At 37.6% G+C, this 19,331-nt stretch overlaps 1 protein-coding gene across 3 annotated transcripts in view; it reads left to right on the top strand.

The window, feature by feature from the left end:
* The window catches only part of LOC131041273 (uncharacterized), a 162,680-nt gene that overhangs the window by 117,341 nt on the left and 26,008 nt on the right, over nt 1-19,331 (top strand). For all 3 annotated transcript variants that reach the window (XM_057974304.2, XM_057974306.2, XM_057974303.2), the window contains 7 exons: nt 5,615-6,065; nt 6,256-6,723; nt 8,824-8,940; nt 9,072-9,193; nt 9,317-10,109; nt 10,331-10,585; nt 10,694-10,879. In XM_057974304.2, coding sequence (XP_057830287.2) covers nt 5,615-6,065; nt 6,256-6,723; nt 8,824-8,940; nt 9,072-9,193; nt 9,317-10,109; nt 10,331-10,585; nt 10,694-10,879 — 2,392 coding nt within the window. The remainder of the gene's footprint in view (nt 1-5,614; nt 6,066-6,255; nt 6,724-8,823; nt 8,941-9,071; nt 9,194-9,316; nt 10,110-10,330; nt 10,586-10,693; nt 10,880-19,331) is intronic.

Genomic DNA, 19,331 nt, shown 5'->3' with positions numbered 1-19,331 from the left:
TGCCCTGCTATGACTCCCCTCATTCGGAAATAACCTTCACGATGCAAGGAAGTGATGCACATGGTAGTCCTCTTCCCTTTTGACTCTGTTTCTGATACTTCTGAGGCCTTTTCAGATTCTATATCCTCATGATCAGTCTGCTGGTTTGAAAAATCAGAATTATCTTCATGCTCATAAACCTATTTCATCTGCTTCGCCTTAGCCTTGGGTCTCATAGGGCACTCATGATCAGGTGTATAGGGTGCTTTACACCAAAAACAAAGTTTTTTCCTCCTTAAATCATTTAAACTTTCTTGATTTCTACCCATTGGAAACTTATTTTTGAAATCTGATTTCTCATTTTTCTTATGAGGGAATTTACTATCTTTGTTGGAAGAAAACTTAGATGGAAACTTATTTCTAGGTGCTGCAAGCTCCATACTGCGTGCTTTCTTCATGGCTTCCAACAATGTAGGTGGGTCGAATGCCTTAACCCAACCTCTCAAAGGCTCCAGTAATCCCTCCATGAATAGTATGACCAAGCCTCCTTTCTGAAATGCTAGGCACCATCTCTGCAAGCCTCTGAAATTCTCCAATATATGTCTCTAAACTACCAACCTGTTTCAACTATGCCAATTCTCTAAAGTACATCGTTGGATCCTTGTGATCGAACCTCTCTATCAACTTGACAGTGAACTCAGCATAGGTGGTGATGTGATTGTGGCCAAGTGTAACTAATCCATGATACCACCATTCATGAGCAACACCCTCCAAATGCAATGTGGCGAACCTGATAGCATCCTCTTCGAGCATCGGCCTGAGTGACAAATAGTTATCCAACTTTTGCACCCATGCTCTCGCTTTACTTTTGTCACTTCCATCAAAGTAAGGCATGGTGATCTTCCCTAAGGTATGTTGATAGTCAGTCCGCGCCGGAGTGTGGTAATCATTCCTCCCATTATTCCTCCTACTCCTCTGGTTCATAAACTGACCAAAAGACCACATATCTCTCAAGTCGGGAGGCAAGGTAGTATACTCCAAATATGCTTGCCAAGCTTCATCAGCATAAGGCACAGGGGCAGCAACCTGCGGTTGTTCTTCACGTGGAGTGAAGGTAGGAAAAAGTGGTCTTGTGACGGATCCTCTAGTGTAGGCATCACACTGGTTGGATTTTCTATCTTTTCCTTCTACTTCATTGCGGCTACCACTCTCATTGTCTTCCCCTAAATTATTTGTTTGCTGTTGTTCAGATTGCTGATTATGGTGTGATTGTTCCATTCTTCCTAGCAACCTTGACATCATGTCAATCATGGTATCGAAGTTTCGTTCGATTCTTGCATCTTTGTCGTCCTCGGCCATATTCGGGACTGCCTTACCTTTTTCTTTCTCCCTCAATGCCTCTGAAAATGTGTCAACTTCAGGTAACTGTGGAATGTGATATTACTGTCTTCGCTGTTCCCTGTTGTAGTACCTTATTTCTCTTTCACTCATCAATCACAGGATGGCAAGATCTAAGCTCTGATACCACTGAAATATTCCTTGTAGTGGTATGACTGAAAATACAAGGGATATTCACGAATAAGTGTCTATTCCAACTGCTGGTACCAAGTTTATGTCTTGCTGATAGGCTGTCTCAGAATTTCAGTTTGATAGGGAAGCCATTGAACACATGTTGAGACTGATTTTAACTACTTACAAGGACTAGAATTGATTGAATAATTATCAAGAATGCATAAACAACTTTCTAGGAATGTATCATATCAGATTAGGCTCTCAATTATGGACAAACGACTAACTGACATTATGACAAACAGCTGTCAAACATCCTCAGAAAATAACATGTATGTGATGCAATCAATTCTCCTTCCTTCTTCATTCATATGATGACCCAATGAGACATTACAATGACAGTGATATAATCAGGCACATTGATTGATATTAATTGAACATTTTCAGATTTTTGAGGACAAATGATAGTTCTAATCTTATGCACACAAACTGAGAATTACAATGAAGTTTTATTTGGAAATGAACCTGAGATAAGGCACCTTGAAGAAGCAAGCAATATCATGAGTGAGGGAGCCTTTAATGAGCCAATTCGACCTTCAATACAAATCACCCATGCTGCTACAAATGAAGTCTGATGCAATGATGACTGATAGCTCCCAGCCCTCTATTCACCTTCAAAAATAATTGCCCTTCCTCCACAATTAGAGTGCCGTGAATCACTGCAAAATGAAATGTGAAGCCGTGAATCACTGCAAAATGACCCCCTAATCGATCCTCTTGGCCTATGAGGGTCAAGTGATAGGCCAATCCCGTGAATATCTGCGGACCAATGAGAAGGGGACATTACAACTCACAATTGGATGAACTACAAGGTTGACATAAGATTCCGAGGGCAATTTCTTTGAGATTTGGGTTATTTCTACCCCAACTTTGCCACCAAGCATCTGCAAAATAAATTATTGAAAAGTTAGAAAGCAAAGAGAAAAGTGAAAATGTATTTTCATCAATTTATCAATTACTTTAGACCCCAAAATCCAAATGGCAAATGTTATACCTCGGGTTTGAGTGGTTCTTCCTCTCCTGGCCAGCTCTGAAGAGAATAGCTTACCCCTTGCTTCCTCATAATTTTGGAGTTCGGCCACAACGAGGTCTCTCACCTCAACCTCTCGATCATCCTTTGAATGCATGTAGTGAGGCCCCTCATGACCTCTCCATTAGGATTTGAGTAAGAATCCCCAAACTTAAAACGAGGGTTGAGGAAGTAGCCTTGCTGCATGAATGGGTTGGTGGAGCTGATTGTTTCACCTCTTATCAATAACTTCCCAGGTGGGATCAAATTTGAGTCTATCCCCCTTGTAGTAATTTTTGATAGACTCCTTGGCCCTATCCATGGCCTCATAAATATACCCCATTGGGGTTTGGTCCCCATCTACCAAGCGGAGAACTCTAACCAAGGGCTCCGACACTTACAATTGAAAAATACAGATTACAAAAAGATTAATTATTGAAGTTACAAATTAATAACGGGAGACTTAAATCAAGAATAATTAAAAATTCAAGTTTTGAATTTACCTTCACAATCTCTGCAGCCTTTTGTGCAAAATGGTTCTCGAAGACTATGCATGCAAAACCCTCTCCTTCAAGCTTCTTTGAATAAGGTGAGTCTAGCCATGCTTGACTCACAAACATCTGTTTCAAAGAAGTCAATGCACCAAGAATGCTTTGCAACGTCAAGAAAATTGTTGCAAATCTTGTGACGCCGACTCTTACCAAATCTCTCTCTTCGGTGTTCTCTCTCATCAAATGAAGAACCCAAGGGTGATTGTAAATATATTTTGTGATCCTCCTTGCATCTTCCACAACTGGAGTCACCCAATCAAGTTTTCCTATGTCCTCCAAAAGAAGGTCAAGGACATGTGCTGCGCAAGGTATCCAAAAAAGAGTGGGGTGCCTATCTTGGAGGATTCTACCTGTTGCCACATATGCTGCTACATTATCCGTGGTTATTTGCACCAAATTCTCAACTCCCACCTCCATAACAATTTGCTCCAACATTAGAGCCAAAGTTTCAACATTTTTCACCTTGTTGGAGGCATCAACCAATTTCAAGAACACCACATTGTCCTTGCAAGAAAGCAAAAAATTAATAATGGTACAGTTTTTGCCATTTGTCCACCCATCAGAAAGAATGGTGCAGCCATATTTTCTCCATTCTTTTCTTTGGTCCTCCACCACTTCTTTTGCCCTATCAACTACATTTGTGAGCAACCTACAAGAACAAAGTGAAATTAGGTCTTAGTACGCAATTTTGATTTAATAAACAAGAAAAACATTTAAAAATGAAATCAAGTGAACTATTTACTAACCTCCCACCCAAATCCTTGCGAGAAGGGACCTTGTACCCTTTTCCTGAAATTGTCATTGCGGTAACCAAATTTAGCCAATAAGGATTGTTTGCCACATTGAATGGGATGTTGTTGAAGTACCAAAAATCAGCACATGCGATATCTGTTTTCTCATGTGCCTCCCTATTCCATCTAGTTGCCTCTAATGATGGTTGTGCTCCAAGTGTGTTCCTTGGCACAAAATAATTACCTATAGATTGTGCCACTTTTGGTGATGTAGCAGGTGCTATACTAGAAGAAGCAAAAGTGGTGGCCGAGGTGGTGCTGAGTTTGCAGATACGTGGGCCACGATGAGAGCCCACTATGCCCTGAAGTGCTTCTTCTTCTTCTTCTTCTTCAATGTCAACTAAAGCACCTAGATATCTAGCTATGGCTGCTCTCATGGCTAGTTTTGCCCTCACCCCTTGCAATTTTTTCTCTTCCCCAGTTGAAGGTATGGCATTAATGTCTCTTTTTATTTCTTTTGTGGCCCTAGGACATACCCTAGCATCATGCTTCTCGATGCTTGCTAGGGGGTATTTGAGGCAGTTTATGCCTCCATGTAATATTTTTTCACATTTAATGCAAATCACCGACCCAGGGTCCGGTCCTTCATAGGCATACCTCCAAGCCCTATCTCTAGCACCTTTAGGATGAGTCCCTATATATTTAGATGGGCATGGTTCTAGTGGCTAGTTATCCCTTGAATTTGCCATATTGAAGTAATGGTTAACTGTTAACCTACACATACAAAGTGAAAAGACAAAGTTAATATTTTAGTTAAACAATTTAGCAAACTATCTAAATTAGTTTAAATGATTTTAGACATCATCCGAAGTTAAAAAATAAAAAAAACTATTAGGGTTTGATTTTTTTCGAAAAACTAGAGATTCTTCATAAAAATAGTGAAAAATTCAACAAAACTTGTCAAAAATAGTGTTAAATTTTGTTCCAATGACTCCAAATCATTTTTGACTTCTTAGGAATGATTTTCTATTCATCTAGATGCAACAAAAAATAAATAAAATGTTTTAATAAAGCATAGGAAAAAAAATCAGAAAACCTACTTAGAATCTGATGTTTCTTCAAAAACTACCTCAAATCTGCTTCAAATCCGCTTGGAATTGGCAAGAATCTATGGAAAGCAGTTTGCAAGTGTTTGGGAGTGTGTTTTTCCCCTTCTCAGCGAAATACAAGACAGAAAATGATGAAATGAAACTCATTTTTGCCGTTTTTTGCCTTTATTCACTAGCAGTCGAGTTTTTTTCACGAACTAAAAATACTCACGAGTTTTTTAAAACTCGCCGAAAACTCGGCGAGTAGTCCAACTATGGTTGAATGTTTACAGCCAGGTGCTTTTCCAATTTCCAAAGTGAAGTTTGATCCTTTATATGCCTCTTCTTGATTTGACTATATGAAATTAAAATAATAAGAGAGAAAGCAAGTTCTTAAAGATTCTCCTATGCTTTGAAGCTTTCAATGAATTTTCTTGAAGTGTATTTAGTATTTCCTCATTCTTTGCGCTTCTTCTTGAGCTCTATGGAACTGAAATAAATCAGAAGGAAAATTAATTCTTGAAGATGTTCTGTTCTTTCTTTGATTTGTCTGGAAGTGTATTTCTTTCTAATTGCTCAAAAAATATATTTGCGTCTTTGAATCTAGAGGCATCTTAGATCCCCTGCATTTCATAAGTTTGACACATTTACTTATTATTGGTTTTGTGCAAATATCTGCTCTTTCAGGGAAACTTCTGCAATAAAAGTCAATGATGTTGCAGCACAGATTGCTAATAGTGTCGGCACTGCTGTGGAAGCAACTAATTCCTTGCCTAGTAACAGTAGAGCCCTTTCTTTCCGATACAATAGAAAGAATCCTAAAAGGAGAAGATTAATGGAACAGTTAAGCACAGCAAATGCTTCAGAGAGTAATCTTGGCAGCACTAGCCTAAATCCATCCAGACACCTTGACACCTCTTCCACTTCGATGTCTCAAGGTCAAAAAAGAGTCTCTGAGGTGGAACAGAAGCAATCCACTGAATGCTTGATAGTTGTAAATGATGGAAGGGAAGAACACGAATCACTAACAAAAATGGTTGCTGTGCTATGTGAACAACAGCTATTCCTTCCGCTGCTTAAGGCTTTTGATCTGTTCATACCATCATGTTCTTTGCTGCCATTTGTTCGATTTCTTCAGGTATGTAAAATTGGAGGATCCATCTTTTGACCAGCTTGCTCATATTGTGTTCTGTATCATGATACTATACTACTTTCTCAACCTGTTCTGTTTTTGTTTCATATCCATCTAGTGTCCTTCTATATTAGTTTTACATCTTAAAGCAAATATTATCTCCAAATACTAATAGGTGTTGATTCATTTGGTACAGGCATTTTCACAGATGAGGCTTTCTGAGGCCTCTGCACATTTAGCTTCTTTTTCTAACCGGCTTAAAGAGGAAATTCTACAAGCACAGGCTACTTCTTCAAAGAGTAATAAGATTGCAACCACATGGATAACATCAGCTGCAATCAAAGCTGCAGATGTTATGCTTTCTACTTGTCCATCAGCATATGAACGGCGATGCCTTTTACAACTTCTAGCTGCAGCTGACTTTGGAGATGGGGGTTCAGCCTCGGCACGTTTCCGCCGCTTTTATTGGAAAATTCAGTTAGCTGATCCTGCTTTGCGACAAGGTGCAGATTTACTTTTAGATACTCCTGATTTAGATGATGGTGCTCTTTTAACAGCATTAGAGAAGGATGGACATTGGGAAGAAGCCCGAAGCTGGGCAAGGCAGCTGGAACTGAGTGGTCCTGAGTGGAAATCCGCAGTTCATCATGTGACAGAAACACAGGTAGCATAGACCATGCATGTCAACTTCTTAGTTTTAGAATTTGTTTCCATTTTTCCTCATCTTAAATATTTGTACTTATCTTTTGTTGCAAAGGTGTCATGTCATTTCTTATATTGTCTGATGCTACTGCTGCAAGGAAATACTTTATCAGAAAATGTTTATTGTATGTACTGTGTAAGGCCCATTTATTAATATCATTAAACTTCTTTTCTTCTGAGGGAAAAAAGTTCTTCTGTCAATCACTGTGAACTATTGTATTTGCAATACCTATCAAATTGTATCATATAAAGCTTAATATAATTGCACCCTTAATTATGCTTATCTACAAGCTGCTATCAAATTTATTTATTTCAATTTATTAGTTTTGAAGAAATGCATCTTATATTAATCCTGAGAACAAATGATTTCCATTAACTGAGCATTAGTATTAGCAGGAAAATCTCTTCATACAGAGAAAAAGAAAGAAAACACCTGGGCCTGTGCCTCAATGGGCAAATAATCTATTTTCTTTCTGCAACCACAAGTTTAGCTTGCAGAATCAAAGCCAAATCTTGTCTAAAAGTAACAACTTTCCCAAATTGAGTGGAATGGTATCCACCTGAAAGGTATCTTGGCATCTTGTTTTCAAAAGGAAACTGTTTGCTGTGAATGAAATTACATGCTAGTCTGTCACAGCTCTCCTTGACCATCCAAGAATTTCATTGTGTAAGTCCTTGTCAAGGAAGAGAGTCCATCTCTTGTTTTAAGCACAGTTGCAAAGGTGTAGGGACGATTCTTTATTTTATGACAAGCTTAAAAGACATTTTTATGTCTACTCAATTTAGCAGTGCCTCTCCCAGAATTTAAGGTCAAAGCTTCATATGTATCTACAATTTGCATTGCACAGACAATCTGGTTACAAGGCCGTGACTCAAGCTTCTTTCATCAATGCAAGGGGAATAGCTACCATTTAACCATAAGAGGTGTAGTCTGTGTTTGTTGTGTATATCCATGCTCATGTTTGTGCCTGTATGATTAGTGAATGGTTACCAAGAATCTTCACTTGTAATAGTTCATGAACATCTTTATTGAATGGAATGCTTCTCAGCAAATTGACGAATTGGAAGGGTTTAAAGTTGACAAAAATTCTGCAATGAATATTAAGTTGATAGAATGTGTATATTAAATAATTTTAAATTGTATTTGTTGAGAAAACTCCTGGTTATGTTCCAGGTAAGTATAATATTGGTTAACCTGATATGGAACTTGGTAAATATGCAATAATAACCTTAATGCAATGATGAGTAATGAACAGATATGGAGTGTCTCTATGATATATATATAGCACCATACAATCACTCCAACGTTTGTCAAATATTCATAATATTTTAAAATTATTACCCTGTAGGCTCAACTTCCTAGAACTGACATCTCTACCATTTAGGGCTACAACGTATTCAAGTAGTCCGCACCCTTGTCATCTTGCTTGGCACATAACAATGAACACCTAAAATTTGTTTATCCTTGATTTGAAATAGCTGGTTTTAAACTTTTAAGGTCAGTTCAAGTCATGTAACCTGGTTTTATTTTAAGTCAGGATATTGAAAGTCTACGTGAAGCTGTGAAAGGTATAATCGGTTGTGTGTTCATTACAAGCAAATTATTTTAAGATATAAATTACAGATTTGTTAAATAAGCTATGGATCAGTCTGCAATAACAGAAGCCTAAAGGAAGTAGGAACAAAATATATCAAAGATACAATTAGAAGCATATTGATTACACATAAAATCTTGTAAAACATTGTTGCCGATGGCTGCAAAAACAGAAGTATGTAGGAAGGAGCAACAAAATGCGTTAAAGCCTAGCAGATGCAAGCAAGAGATCTTGTAGGAGGTAAATCAAAGCTAATGGAAAACAACTGCTAATACAGCTAAAACTTTGTTACCTGCCTGACCTACAATTAAGATAAATGGTCATGTTTGAATGCTTGTTATGGTGTCCCAATCTCTAATAATAGACATATGCCTCTATAATTTGTTTATGCACTCTTTTCATATTTTTCATAAATTACTTGCAGCCTTCTCATGGCTATCATTCATTTGTTAATGGATATTTGGTAGGCTGAAGCAATGGTAGCAGAGTGGAAAGAGTTTCTATGGGATGTGCCAGGAGAACAGGCTGCTCTGTGGAGCCACTGCCAATCTCTATTTACTGAACATTCATTTCCTCCTTTGCAGGTCAGTGGCAGATATTGTTTGAAAACAAATATTTAAAATATATTGTCTATGATCTACTGTGAAAGCTCTTTGTGGTTTCTTTAGAAGTATGAGATATGATCTACCTGTTAAAAGCAAGTTCCCTTGGACAGGCTGGTATGTTTTTTCTGAAGCATGCAGAGGCTATAGAGAAAGATGTTCCAGCTGTAGAAGTGCATGGAATGCTTCTTCTTGCGCTGCAGTGGTTAAGTGGAAGCATGAATAAGTCAAATCCGTATGTTAGCTTGCTTTCAATTTTTATTTTCTTTCAGAAATACATTATACTCATTTTTGAGTTTGAAGTTACATTTTTGCTTAAACCTGAAGAAGATGATTCCTCCTCTGATAACTATTGTAGGGTTTATCCTTTACATTTGCTACGGGAGATAGAAACTAGAGTTTGGCTTCTAGCTGTGGAATCAGAGGTGGAGATAAAGAATGGAAAGGGCATTTTTCAGGTTTCTTTTATTCCAAATGTTTCTTCAAGATCAAGCCAAGAGAACATCATGGGAAACAATGTCAGTGTCATTGATCACACTGCAAATATTATTGCCAAAATGGATAGTCATTTAAATGCTATCAGAGAAAGATTTGGAGATCAAATTGACGAAAAAGAATTGAGTAAGGTACAAAGTCGTAGCCCACAAATACCAGATGCTAGCCTCCCAAGTGGGCCTACTAGTAGCTCAAAACTAAAACGAAGGAACAAAGGACATGTGCATCCTAAGAGAACCCTAGTGGACAACACAGAAAAAATCCAAAGTGAAACAGAAGATAATCTACCTTCTTCTACAGCTCTTCTAAGAAGCAATGAACATGGAGAAGTCTTTCCACTTTTGGAGGAAAACATTAAGCTAGAAGCAACTGTTGCAGGATGGGAAGAAAAGGTTGGAGTAGCAGAACTTGAAAGGTCTGTTTTAGCTCTCCTAGAAGTTGGTCAAATTGCTGCAGCAAAGCAGCTTCAGCAGAAGCTTTCACCAACACATGTGCCTTCAGAGCTTTTACTTGTAGAGGAAGCTCTCAAAGTAGCTGAGATATCCAATCCTAATATACAGGGATCAATTTCACTGTCAATGGCTGAGCCATCAGCATTTGCATTATTGCAATCTTTGAATCTGATAGAAGACATCAATATTGCTACACCTTTACAGGTGACTTTTTTCTGATGTTTTCTGATGTTTTCTGATTGTGTCTAAATTGATTAATTGGCATTAGAATTCCCCTCTGAGTGGAAGTCAGTGAGGTATTTAAAGAGAAATTTGTTGCATACCATCATCATGATTATTGCTTAGACTCTTCACATTTTAAAAATTTGATTTGCATAATAGAAATTTCTTTTCCTGAACTTTAAGTTGTTTGATACACATGACAGGTATTAGAAGCTATAGCAACTAAATGCCGTGAAGGATGTGGAAGGGGTTTGTGTAATAGAATCCTTGCAGTGGTAAAGATTGCCAATTTTCTGGAGCTGTCTTTTTCTGAAGCATTCCAAAAGCAGCCAATTGAACTCTTACAGCTTCTTTCCCTCAAAGCCCAAGATTCTCTTGACGAAGCTAGACTTCTAGTTGATACACACTCAATGCCTGCAGCAAGTATTGCCCGTATACTTGCAGAATCATTTCTAAAGGTTTGAAATCTTTGAAGCACAACCTATATTCCATCAGATTATATCGTTCTCTTTGTTCAAGATTGAAATGGGTTTGCATCCTCATGGATGTGTACCTGTGCTTTACAGGGCCTTTTGGCAGCACACCGTGGTGGATATACAGAATCTTCACAGAGGGAGGAAGGGCCTGCTCCTCTTTTATGGAGAGCCTCTGATTTTTTAAGGTGGGCAGAATTGTGCCCATCTGAGCCAGAAGTTGGGCATGCGCTGATGCGACTGGTCATAACTGGTCATGATATGCCTCATGCGTGTGAGGTATTTACTTGAGATACATTTCATCTTTAAAATCAAAGAAACATTACTTTACCATTTGTTATTGCCAATTGGTCAAGAACACTTGTTTTAGGAACATGAGTATTGCCATTGTTTGGCAACAAGTAAATCTAAGGTTTAGAGGATTGAGATTGGGTTTATCATTGTGTTGTTGACCAAATACCTTTTCATTGTTCGTTTTCAAATTGAAGAGGATTTTTTTTCGAAGCATAGATTTATGTTCTTCTCGTGGTCACTTTGATTCTGTTCCTTATAATGTCTTAGACAGAAAATGAACTGCAATATCTTACTCAAAAAGTATTCTGAGCAGTGAATGATATGAACTACCTAAAGCTTAAGAATCTGTTCAAGAGGTTGTTGTCAACATCCCCTATGGATAAAGTAAACTAAGATTACTATGCTATCCGGATTTTATTTAGGTTTTGCAAGATAGAAAATGTACTCATTAGTGTGGTTTTCCCTGGGATGATTACAGTTGATTCAAGTCATCTCTTAAGTAAAGATGAAAGGATCCTCCATTTTTTAATTACTTGGGAGAGTTCTATTGCTTGAAGGCATAAAAAATTGCAAATTACTGATGTCTGCATACAAGTTTTACCGCTAACGCCTTTAAGGAATACCAAGTTACTTGTGAATGGTATTTTGGGTTATGAATGGAAGCACATAGTGATATGTATGCTTTTGATATGGTGATTAGAGAATTGTTTTTCAGCCACCTAAAAATGAATATGATGCACCTCCAACTCACCATGAAGATTGGAGAAGTGACTGTTATTATCCTAATCCACTGGTTCAAGTTCTGGTACACTAGCATGTTAATATTTGGGAGGGTTGGGTATATCAATAGGAAAAGAAATACATACGTACATACATACGCACATGCATATGTACATATATACATACATACTAAGTCACTGCGTTAAAATTCAAATTCAAGTTCAGCAACCATCAAATTTGGATGAAGTTCGGCAAGGGCAAAAAATTCGGCATTAAATTCGCTAATACGATAACCACCCAGCAAGCGTTACTGCAAGCACCACTGGTCGTTGTTTTGATTTACCGCATTTAGCCCGAAGCAGCACTGTGTTTGATACGAATTTGAACAAATTTTTAGCAATTGTTTAAAGTTTGCCGAATTTCGAATTTCATGGGTGAAATTCGGCGAATGTGGTGACTAAGCATACATACATGGACTTGGAAAGTACTCAGCAAGCCCAAATTTTTTTACTCGGCAACTTAAATAGTACTAAAATTTCTTATAAAAACAGTTTTTTTATTTGCATAACTCAATTACAAAATGTATTAAATGAGTCTAAAAACCATGAGGAAGTGTTTTCTATTAAATTTGATTGTTCAACGCATATGGATTACAAAATGTCATCATCATATGAAGCCTGATTGTGGAACTGGATACAATAGCTAGCTACTAACTAATAACTATTATGAATTTATGATGATTGTATTACATAATCATCTCCATTAATTTCATATCTAGGCAACTTAGACATTACAGATTTTTCCATCTTTTTTCTTGCCTACCCTAGAGAAATAATGGGAGGTAGAGGGTATGGTCCTTGCACTCAAATCTGGCTCCCCGTGTCATGTCCCCGAGCTTTCAACCTTTATAACTCATAATTCCTTGAAGGGCCAATTGGTGTTTTGATACTCGACCAACCTCAAATGAGTTAGAACATTATGATAAATATCAACAATTCAATAAAGGCATTGATGCATGATAAAAGTTTGTAAACAATGATTATGATTATTACCAATTAAATAAGATAAACTGAAGCCCTTGATCAGCAATTTTTATCAATTATTAATCAGCAGTAATTACTACAAGTCAAGTCAGCGATCCATACCCATAACATGAAGCGGTGTGTAAACAGCAACAAGCTTTATTTAATACCAATGATAGGCAAGAGTAGGGTTGTGAGTGGCAGCACTAAAATAATGGGCTACTGATTATAATGAAGAGGCATGAATTATTCAGAGATGATTAAGAATAAGGAGCTGGTGTTTATTATCAAGGGGTATGACTATTAAATAAAGGCATCCCTCTTAAAAGTGATGTCTCCCTCCATAAGGAACATAAAGATAAAAAGAAGGGAGATAGTAATACAAGGACAGAAATCAAATGAGATCAGATATTTATAAACAAGTATATATTCCTAAAATTGTCTTGTTTATAAGACTTCACAATTTTCTGTGGCATTAGAAAATGAATGTATTAGGCAAAAAATAAGATACATCAGTCCATTCAAGAAGCAGAGATAGGAGAAAGGAATTCAATAAGCATTGATCAAGGGGATCAGATCTGAGTTATAGACATTTAGGCCATACAGCCAATAACGCATAAATACAAGTAATTTGGTATGAGTTATAGTATATTATGCATTAATTATTGTATGGATATCTGTTGACATTGATCTTAATAAGATTAATATAGCATTATATTCCTTAGAATGTATAAATCATTTATGTATTTATCCCATAATTGATCAGATGTAAAGTTGGAGGAAATAAGCTAGGGAGATGTAGTTTACCTGTTCCCTCGAATTAAGTAGACCGCCCCAAGGGATGGAACTTGTCAGGGGGGGACATTCTTGCACTTGTGGGCCGAGGGGCAAGTTGTCATAGCTGGATGCTATGCACCCTCGGGCTTAGTTGGGTTCAGCAGTTTACTGGCACCCTTTCGAGTTTTCCTACCGAACTAAAATATGATTGGTTATGGGGTAGTTAGCTAGTAATAATATTTATCATTTCATATCATATACTTGTTAACTAATCCATGTATTTGTTCAGTATTTCTTAAGTTTATTAATGATTAAATGAATTTACTTTAGTACGTTATTGTTAAGAATAAATTATATTGTTGGAATTGTTAATTTTTGAGCACAAACAGGTCAACCCCAATTTGGGAATGTTACACCCTACTTGGTGTAAAAGATTGTGCTTGTGGCTCCACCATGTTGGTAGGTGGCAGTGGATCCACCATGCGGTGTTAGTGGCTCCTCCTCCACCATATCAATGTCATCCAATCCAATCCCCCCTACTTCTGCTGAAGCCAAGTCCTCCATAGCTTGCCTCTCGAAATCAACAATCTCATCCTCTGTAAATAAGGCCTCATCATCCTACATGGTCCAATCACTGTAGGGATCAATGTCATCCATATCAATGAGTTCGTCTGACTAGTCCTGCACCTTTGTTGTGCAAAGCCGAAGGTTGTATTGCACAAAACCAAGATTATTGAGGCATTTTTTTGTCAGCTTATTACACTTATTTGTGTGAATAGCATCAAACAAACTCTAGTTGAGATAAAATTCGGAGGGCTAGCCTTTGCAAATTTAGGGTATTTCCACCAAAATCTTCCCACCAGAAACCTGCAAATAAGATACTCAAATTTTTGTGTAAATAAAAAGTACTGTATTAATATTTGCAATTCATAACTTGCAAGATATAAAGCTTCACTTTTTTTTACTTGGTGTTTGGATCTCTCTTCCTTGTATACATATTTTGGAAGAAAACAATTGCCCCCTGGCTGCCTTATAATTCTGCAACTCTAAAAGTATGAGGTCCCCTGTTGCACTTGTAGGTGTTATCCTCTCAATACATGTGAATAGGTCCTCCATAACCTCCCCTATTGCATGAATGGGTTGGTGGAGTTGATTGTTTTACCTGTGATCAATGATGTCCCAAATAGGGGCAAATCTATTTGCATCCCCCTTGCAATAGTGTTGGATGGCCTCTTTGGCCCTATCCATTGCCTCACAAATATATCCCATCACCAATGGCTTAGTCACCTACAAAGTACAAAGTAAAAACAAATTTATATTACAACTTACAATGAAACAAAAGTCTTCTAAAGTTTAAAATAAAAAATAAAGGGTTCAGTTTGACAATTAAATCAAGTTGAAGTTACCATGACAATCTATAATCCTCTAGTTGCAATTTCATCATCAAAAATTATTTTTACAATCCTTTTCTCCATTAGCCTTCTTTGAGTAAGTTGAGTCTACCCATGGTGTGCTTCAAGGGAGTCAATAAATTAGTAGTGCTTTGCAATGTTAGGAAATTTGTTGCAAGCCCAAGTTCTTTGCCCTTGGTGTGCTCTCTCATCAATTAAAGAAACCATGGGTGATTATATATTGATTTTGTTATATCTATCGCTTCTTCTACAATTGGTTGCACCAAATCAATTTTGCCTATATCCCCCAAAACAAGGTCAAAGCAATGAGCTACAAAGGGGAAAAAAGTGTTGGATGCTTCTCTTGAAGCAACCTTCCAACTGCCACATATGCCACTACATTGTCAGTAACAACTTGGACAACATTTTCTATGCCCACCTCTCCACTAACATGAAGCTCAAATTTTCTACATTCTTTATTATGTTGGAGGCATCTATTGACTTCAAAATAACCATCACACCATTTTAAATCACTATAAAATTGATAAGAGTGCGATTTTTTCCATCTGCTCAACCATTTAAAAGAATTGAGCAGCCATACTTTTTCCATTGCTTCTTTTTAGCTTCTACAATTCCTTTTGCATCTATAATAGCATCTTGGAGCAACCTACCACTTAAATCTTTTGGACTAGGAGCTTTGAACCCTTTCTCTGCAACTATCAATGTTGTCGCCAAGCTCTCCCAATATGGAATCCTTGCCACGTTGAAGGGAATGTTGTTATAAAACTAAAAGTTTGTACAAGCCTTCTCTGCTTCCTTTTGCACCTCCCTATTCCATCTAGTAGCTTCCAATGAAGGCTGTGATCCTGGTTCACTTCTAGGCACAAAAAAGTTGAATTTGCTTGAAGTGGAAGAGGAAGAGGAAGATTGGCCACGTACACATGGACCATAACTAGAGCCAACAATGTGTTGCAGATTCATCTCAGCTGTTGTTGACAAATTAGGAGTAATGGTTGATTGTACGGCTGCTTGCTGCCTTGCCCTCTCTAATTTATTTTCATCTAGTGTTGCTAGGAGGGCTATCATCTCTCGTTTGACCTCTTCAGGGGCTTCTGTACATGCCTTGGCATCACGACAAGGAATGCCTACAAGATGGTATTTGAGGCAATTGATGCCTCTACTATGCTTCTTCTTGCACTAGGTACAAATAACAATCCCTGATATAGGTCCCATTATGCCATGTTTCCAAGTGGGGTCATGGCTACTAGGGGGTTGCTTCCAATAGGTTGACTTGCACTTACACTAGTTGAGTTTGAAGCAGATGCAGATTCGGATGCAATTGTGATTTTAAATTTGGATGCAATTGTGATTTTAAATCAACCTACAACATAGAGAACAACAAAAAAAGAATTATTATCTGCCATTACAGTTGAAAGTTGAAAAAGCCAAAAATATTGAATAATCTGTGATCAGATTTTATTTTTTATTTTTTATTTTTAAAACTCTATGTTTAAAATTTAGAATAATGGAATTGTGTTCTCAATTCTATCATTTTAATTTTTAAACATGTTTAAAAATAATTTTTTATTTTTTAATTTCTGATTACAGATTTTAAAATATTAAAAAACTAAATATTCATTCCTACGTTGCAAACTTGCAGCTAAATTCTGTTGGTTTTCATGATCAGATTAACCATAATAAACAGAAAACTAAAGTTGCACAGTAAAGCATACAAATAGAGGATCACACAACACAAAAGCTACCCTGGGAAAACCTCCCTCTTGGAGGAAAAACCCAGCAACAACAGATCCTCAGATCTAATTATTATTCTGAAAATGTAGATTCACTTACACAACTAGGGCACAATACAACAGCAGGAGATAATAGATAAGATCAGACTTATCTCAGTCCTTAGAATGCATGAAATCACAGTGTTGATTTGCAAGCCTTTACACAGAAATCCGTTGTCCTTTGATTGTGCTTCACTGCCCTTCAATGGTGGTTTGTTGTCCTCTAATTGTCTTCGCAGTCATCTTCTTGTCTTTGCTGTCATGGAGAACAAGTTCGCTATCCTCAAGGTGTATTCATACTAGCACAGCAGATGATGTCCTCCTTCAGTCAGATTTCGCATATGGAGGAGCAGAGATAGTTCGCTGATTGTGTGTGGTGTATGTATCAAATGATACTTCATTTGCTTGCATTTATATATGATTAAACTCCCTTAATCACCCTCCAAGTCGGCTAGGAGGTTCTGGCGCCAAGGTTTATTTGAACCACATTTATTGCCGCCCAACTTGGGGCCTATATCCTTCACACGCTACAAAGTAATGGTTATAGGGTCGGCCCTATAATGAGGTTTGCACGTTACATATTGGTGAAGCCCTATCCTTGGGCGCTGAGCTGGAGTATTACGCGTTTGGCAAAGATTAGAGGGCCCAGCCCTATTTAAGTTTCCACGCCACCTAAATGAATAGGTACGATTTACAAAGAAAAGGGTCCAATCCTTTTGGATGGGTTCTAATGTTGCCTTGCGGCAATTAGAACCCATCTCCTATTTATTTTCACCCTAGTTACAAAAACAACACTCCCTCTTAACTAGGGAGGAAAATAAATACAAAACCATATTCACATGGATAATCCCATGGCCTGAAATTTTACAAAGTTTAAGAATAGGGCCCAGCCCTAAGCAATACAAAATACACATCATGATCTGAGCACACAAATACATTGCAATATGAGCCTTTCCATAATGTTCTCCTTTGTAATGCCAGGAGAGGATGAAATCAAACTTCATAGCTATATGCTTTCCTGGAACCTGCATATATCACCAAGATTTAAGATCTTTCATCATGCACACCCACAGAGGATGAGAGACCTTTCCTCATGCACACCTGCAAGAAAAATACTCATATGAACATACAACATAAATCATGCACAACCACAGAGGATGAATAAACTTCTCCCAGAGAAGGACAATTTGTCACCTTGCACACCGCAGAGGGTGAATACGCTTCTCCACTGAGAAGAACAAACTACCACCTTGCACTCCGCAGAGGGTGGACTCACCTTGCACTCCGCAGAGGGTGAATGATACACCCAATGTATCATGGTTAGTATCAAAACATTTTGCAATAGACAAAGAATATACATTAGATATATATTATCAATTCCAAAAGGAAATAACTTTGCTATAATCAAGTAGAGATCATACATTAGACATATTCTTATTAAATCCATCATTAGAGCTGAAACACAAAGTTTAGAAAACCAGCAATAAGATTTACTGAAATAAGGTATTTTGACATTATCATGAGACTCCCTCTAAAACCCTATCTAGATGATAAATCCACAACAAATTTCCTGACTTAAAGTTGGAATCAATCTAAAATAGAATTTATCAATTTGTATCCTTAATAAAGAGAAGGTTTGAAAGTTTGAGTAGACTTTCAAATCTAGATCCGATGGCATGAGCTGAAGTGGACCTTCTTAGATCATGCTTGAGGACCTGAAAATTTTCCTTCTAGAACAGCTGTAAGGGTTAGTTTCCAATACATCATTACTGAAATAAACAACAAGATCAGAAGTTTTAACTTAGGGATGGATTACAAACCAATAGATCAAAAGAGGAAATCTTCACGATTGTGGGGATTTGATACTTCATTTATGTTTGCATCTTCTTGTTCGTCCTGAATTTGACAGTCCCTTGCAAAGTGGCCAAGCTTGTTGCATCGGAAGCATCGGATGTGAGATAAGTCTCTTGGTCTCTTCCTTGAATGAGGGGTAGAAGAGTTGAAATCTCTATTTCTCTTAAGATCATTCTTCTTCCAATGGCTGCCTTCCTTCTTAGCCAAGAGAACATGTTGCTCATCATAAGGGTTCTTACTTTTTCCTTTTGCAGCCAGCCGAGACTCTTCTTGAATGCAATCTCCCATTAATTGATCAAACTTAGGAAGCTCAACTTTAGCACTGATTCCTTGAACAAAGGGTTCCCAAGAGGGAGGAAGACCATTTAGGGCAGTCATAGATAAGTCACTGTCTTCAACGCTCTTCCCAACGGTAGCAAGCTGATCTCTTAGCTTAGAGATTCTCATGAAATAAGCAGCAACAGGTTCTTCTTTCTCTAATTTGATGTAAGAGAGCTGATTCCTTAAAGCAAGTATGAAGCTGGTATTGTTGACTTCGTACATCTTTTCCAATGTGGTGAACATCTCCCTAGCGGTCTTCTTCATGGAGATGGATGGCACCAAGTGATTTTTGACGAAGTCTATTATTATCCTTTGAGCTTGGAAGTCCTTCTTCTTCCAATCTACCTTCTCACTTTCATCCTCAGGTTCTTTAGCATTCTTGCCAACATATTCAGCAAGATCATTCAATGCCATCATTATCCTAACCTTCCAAGAAGAGTAATTTGTGAGACCTTCCAACCTATCTTCAGCCCTAATATAAGAAGCCATGAGGACTAAACCTTTCAACAATAGGTTAGATATGAGCACAAATCTGATCACAACCTCTATACAAACCTAGAGC

Source organism: Cryptomeria japonica, chromosome 6, assembly GCF_030272615.1.
Source record: "Cryptomeria japonica chromosome 6, Sugi_1.0, whole genome shotgun sequence".
NCBI classification, from domain to species: domain Eukaryota; kingdom Viridiplantae; phylum Streptophyta; class Pinopsida; order Cupressales; family Cupressaceae; genus Cryptomeria; species Cryptomeria japonica.
This window is presented reverse-complemented; position numbering and strand designations above follow the sequence as displayed.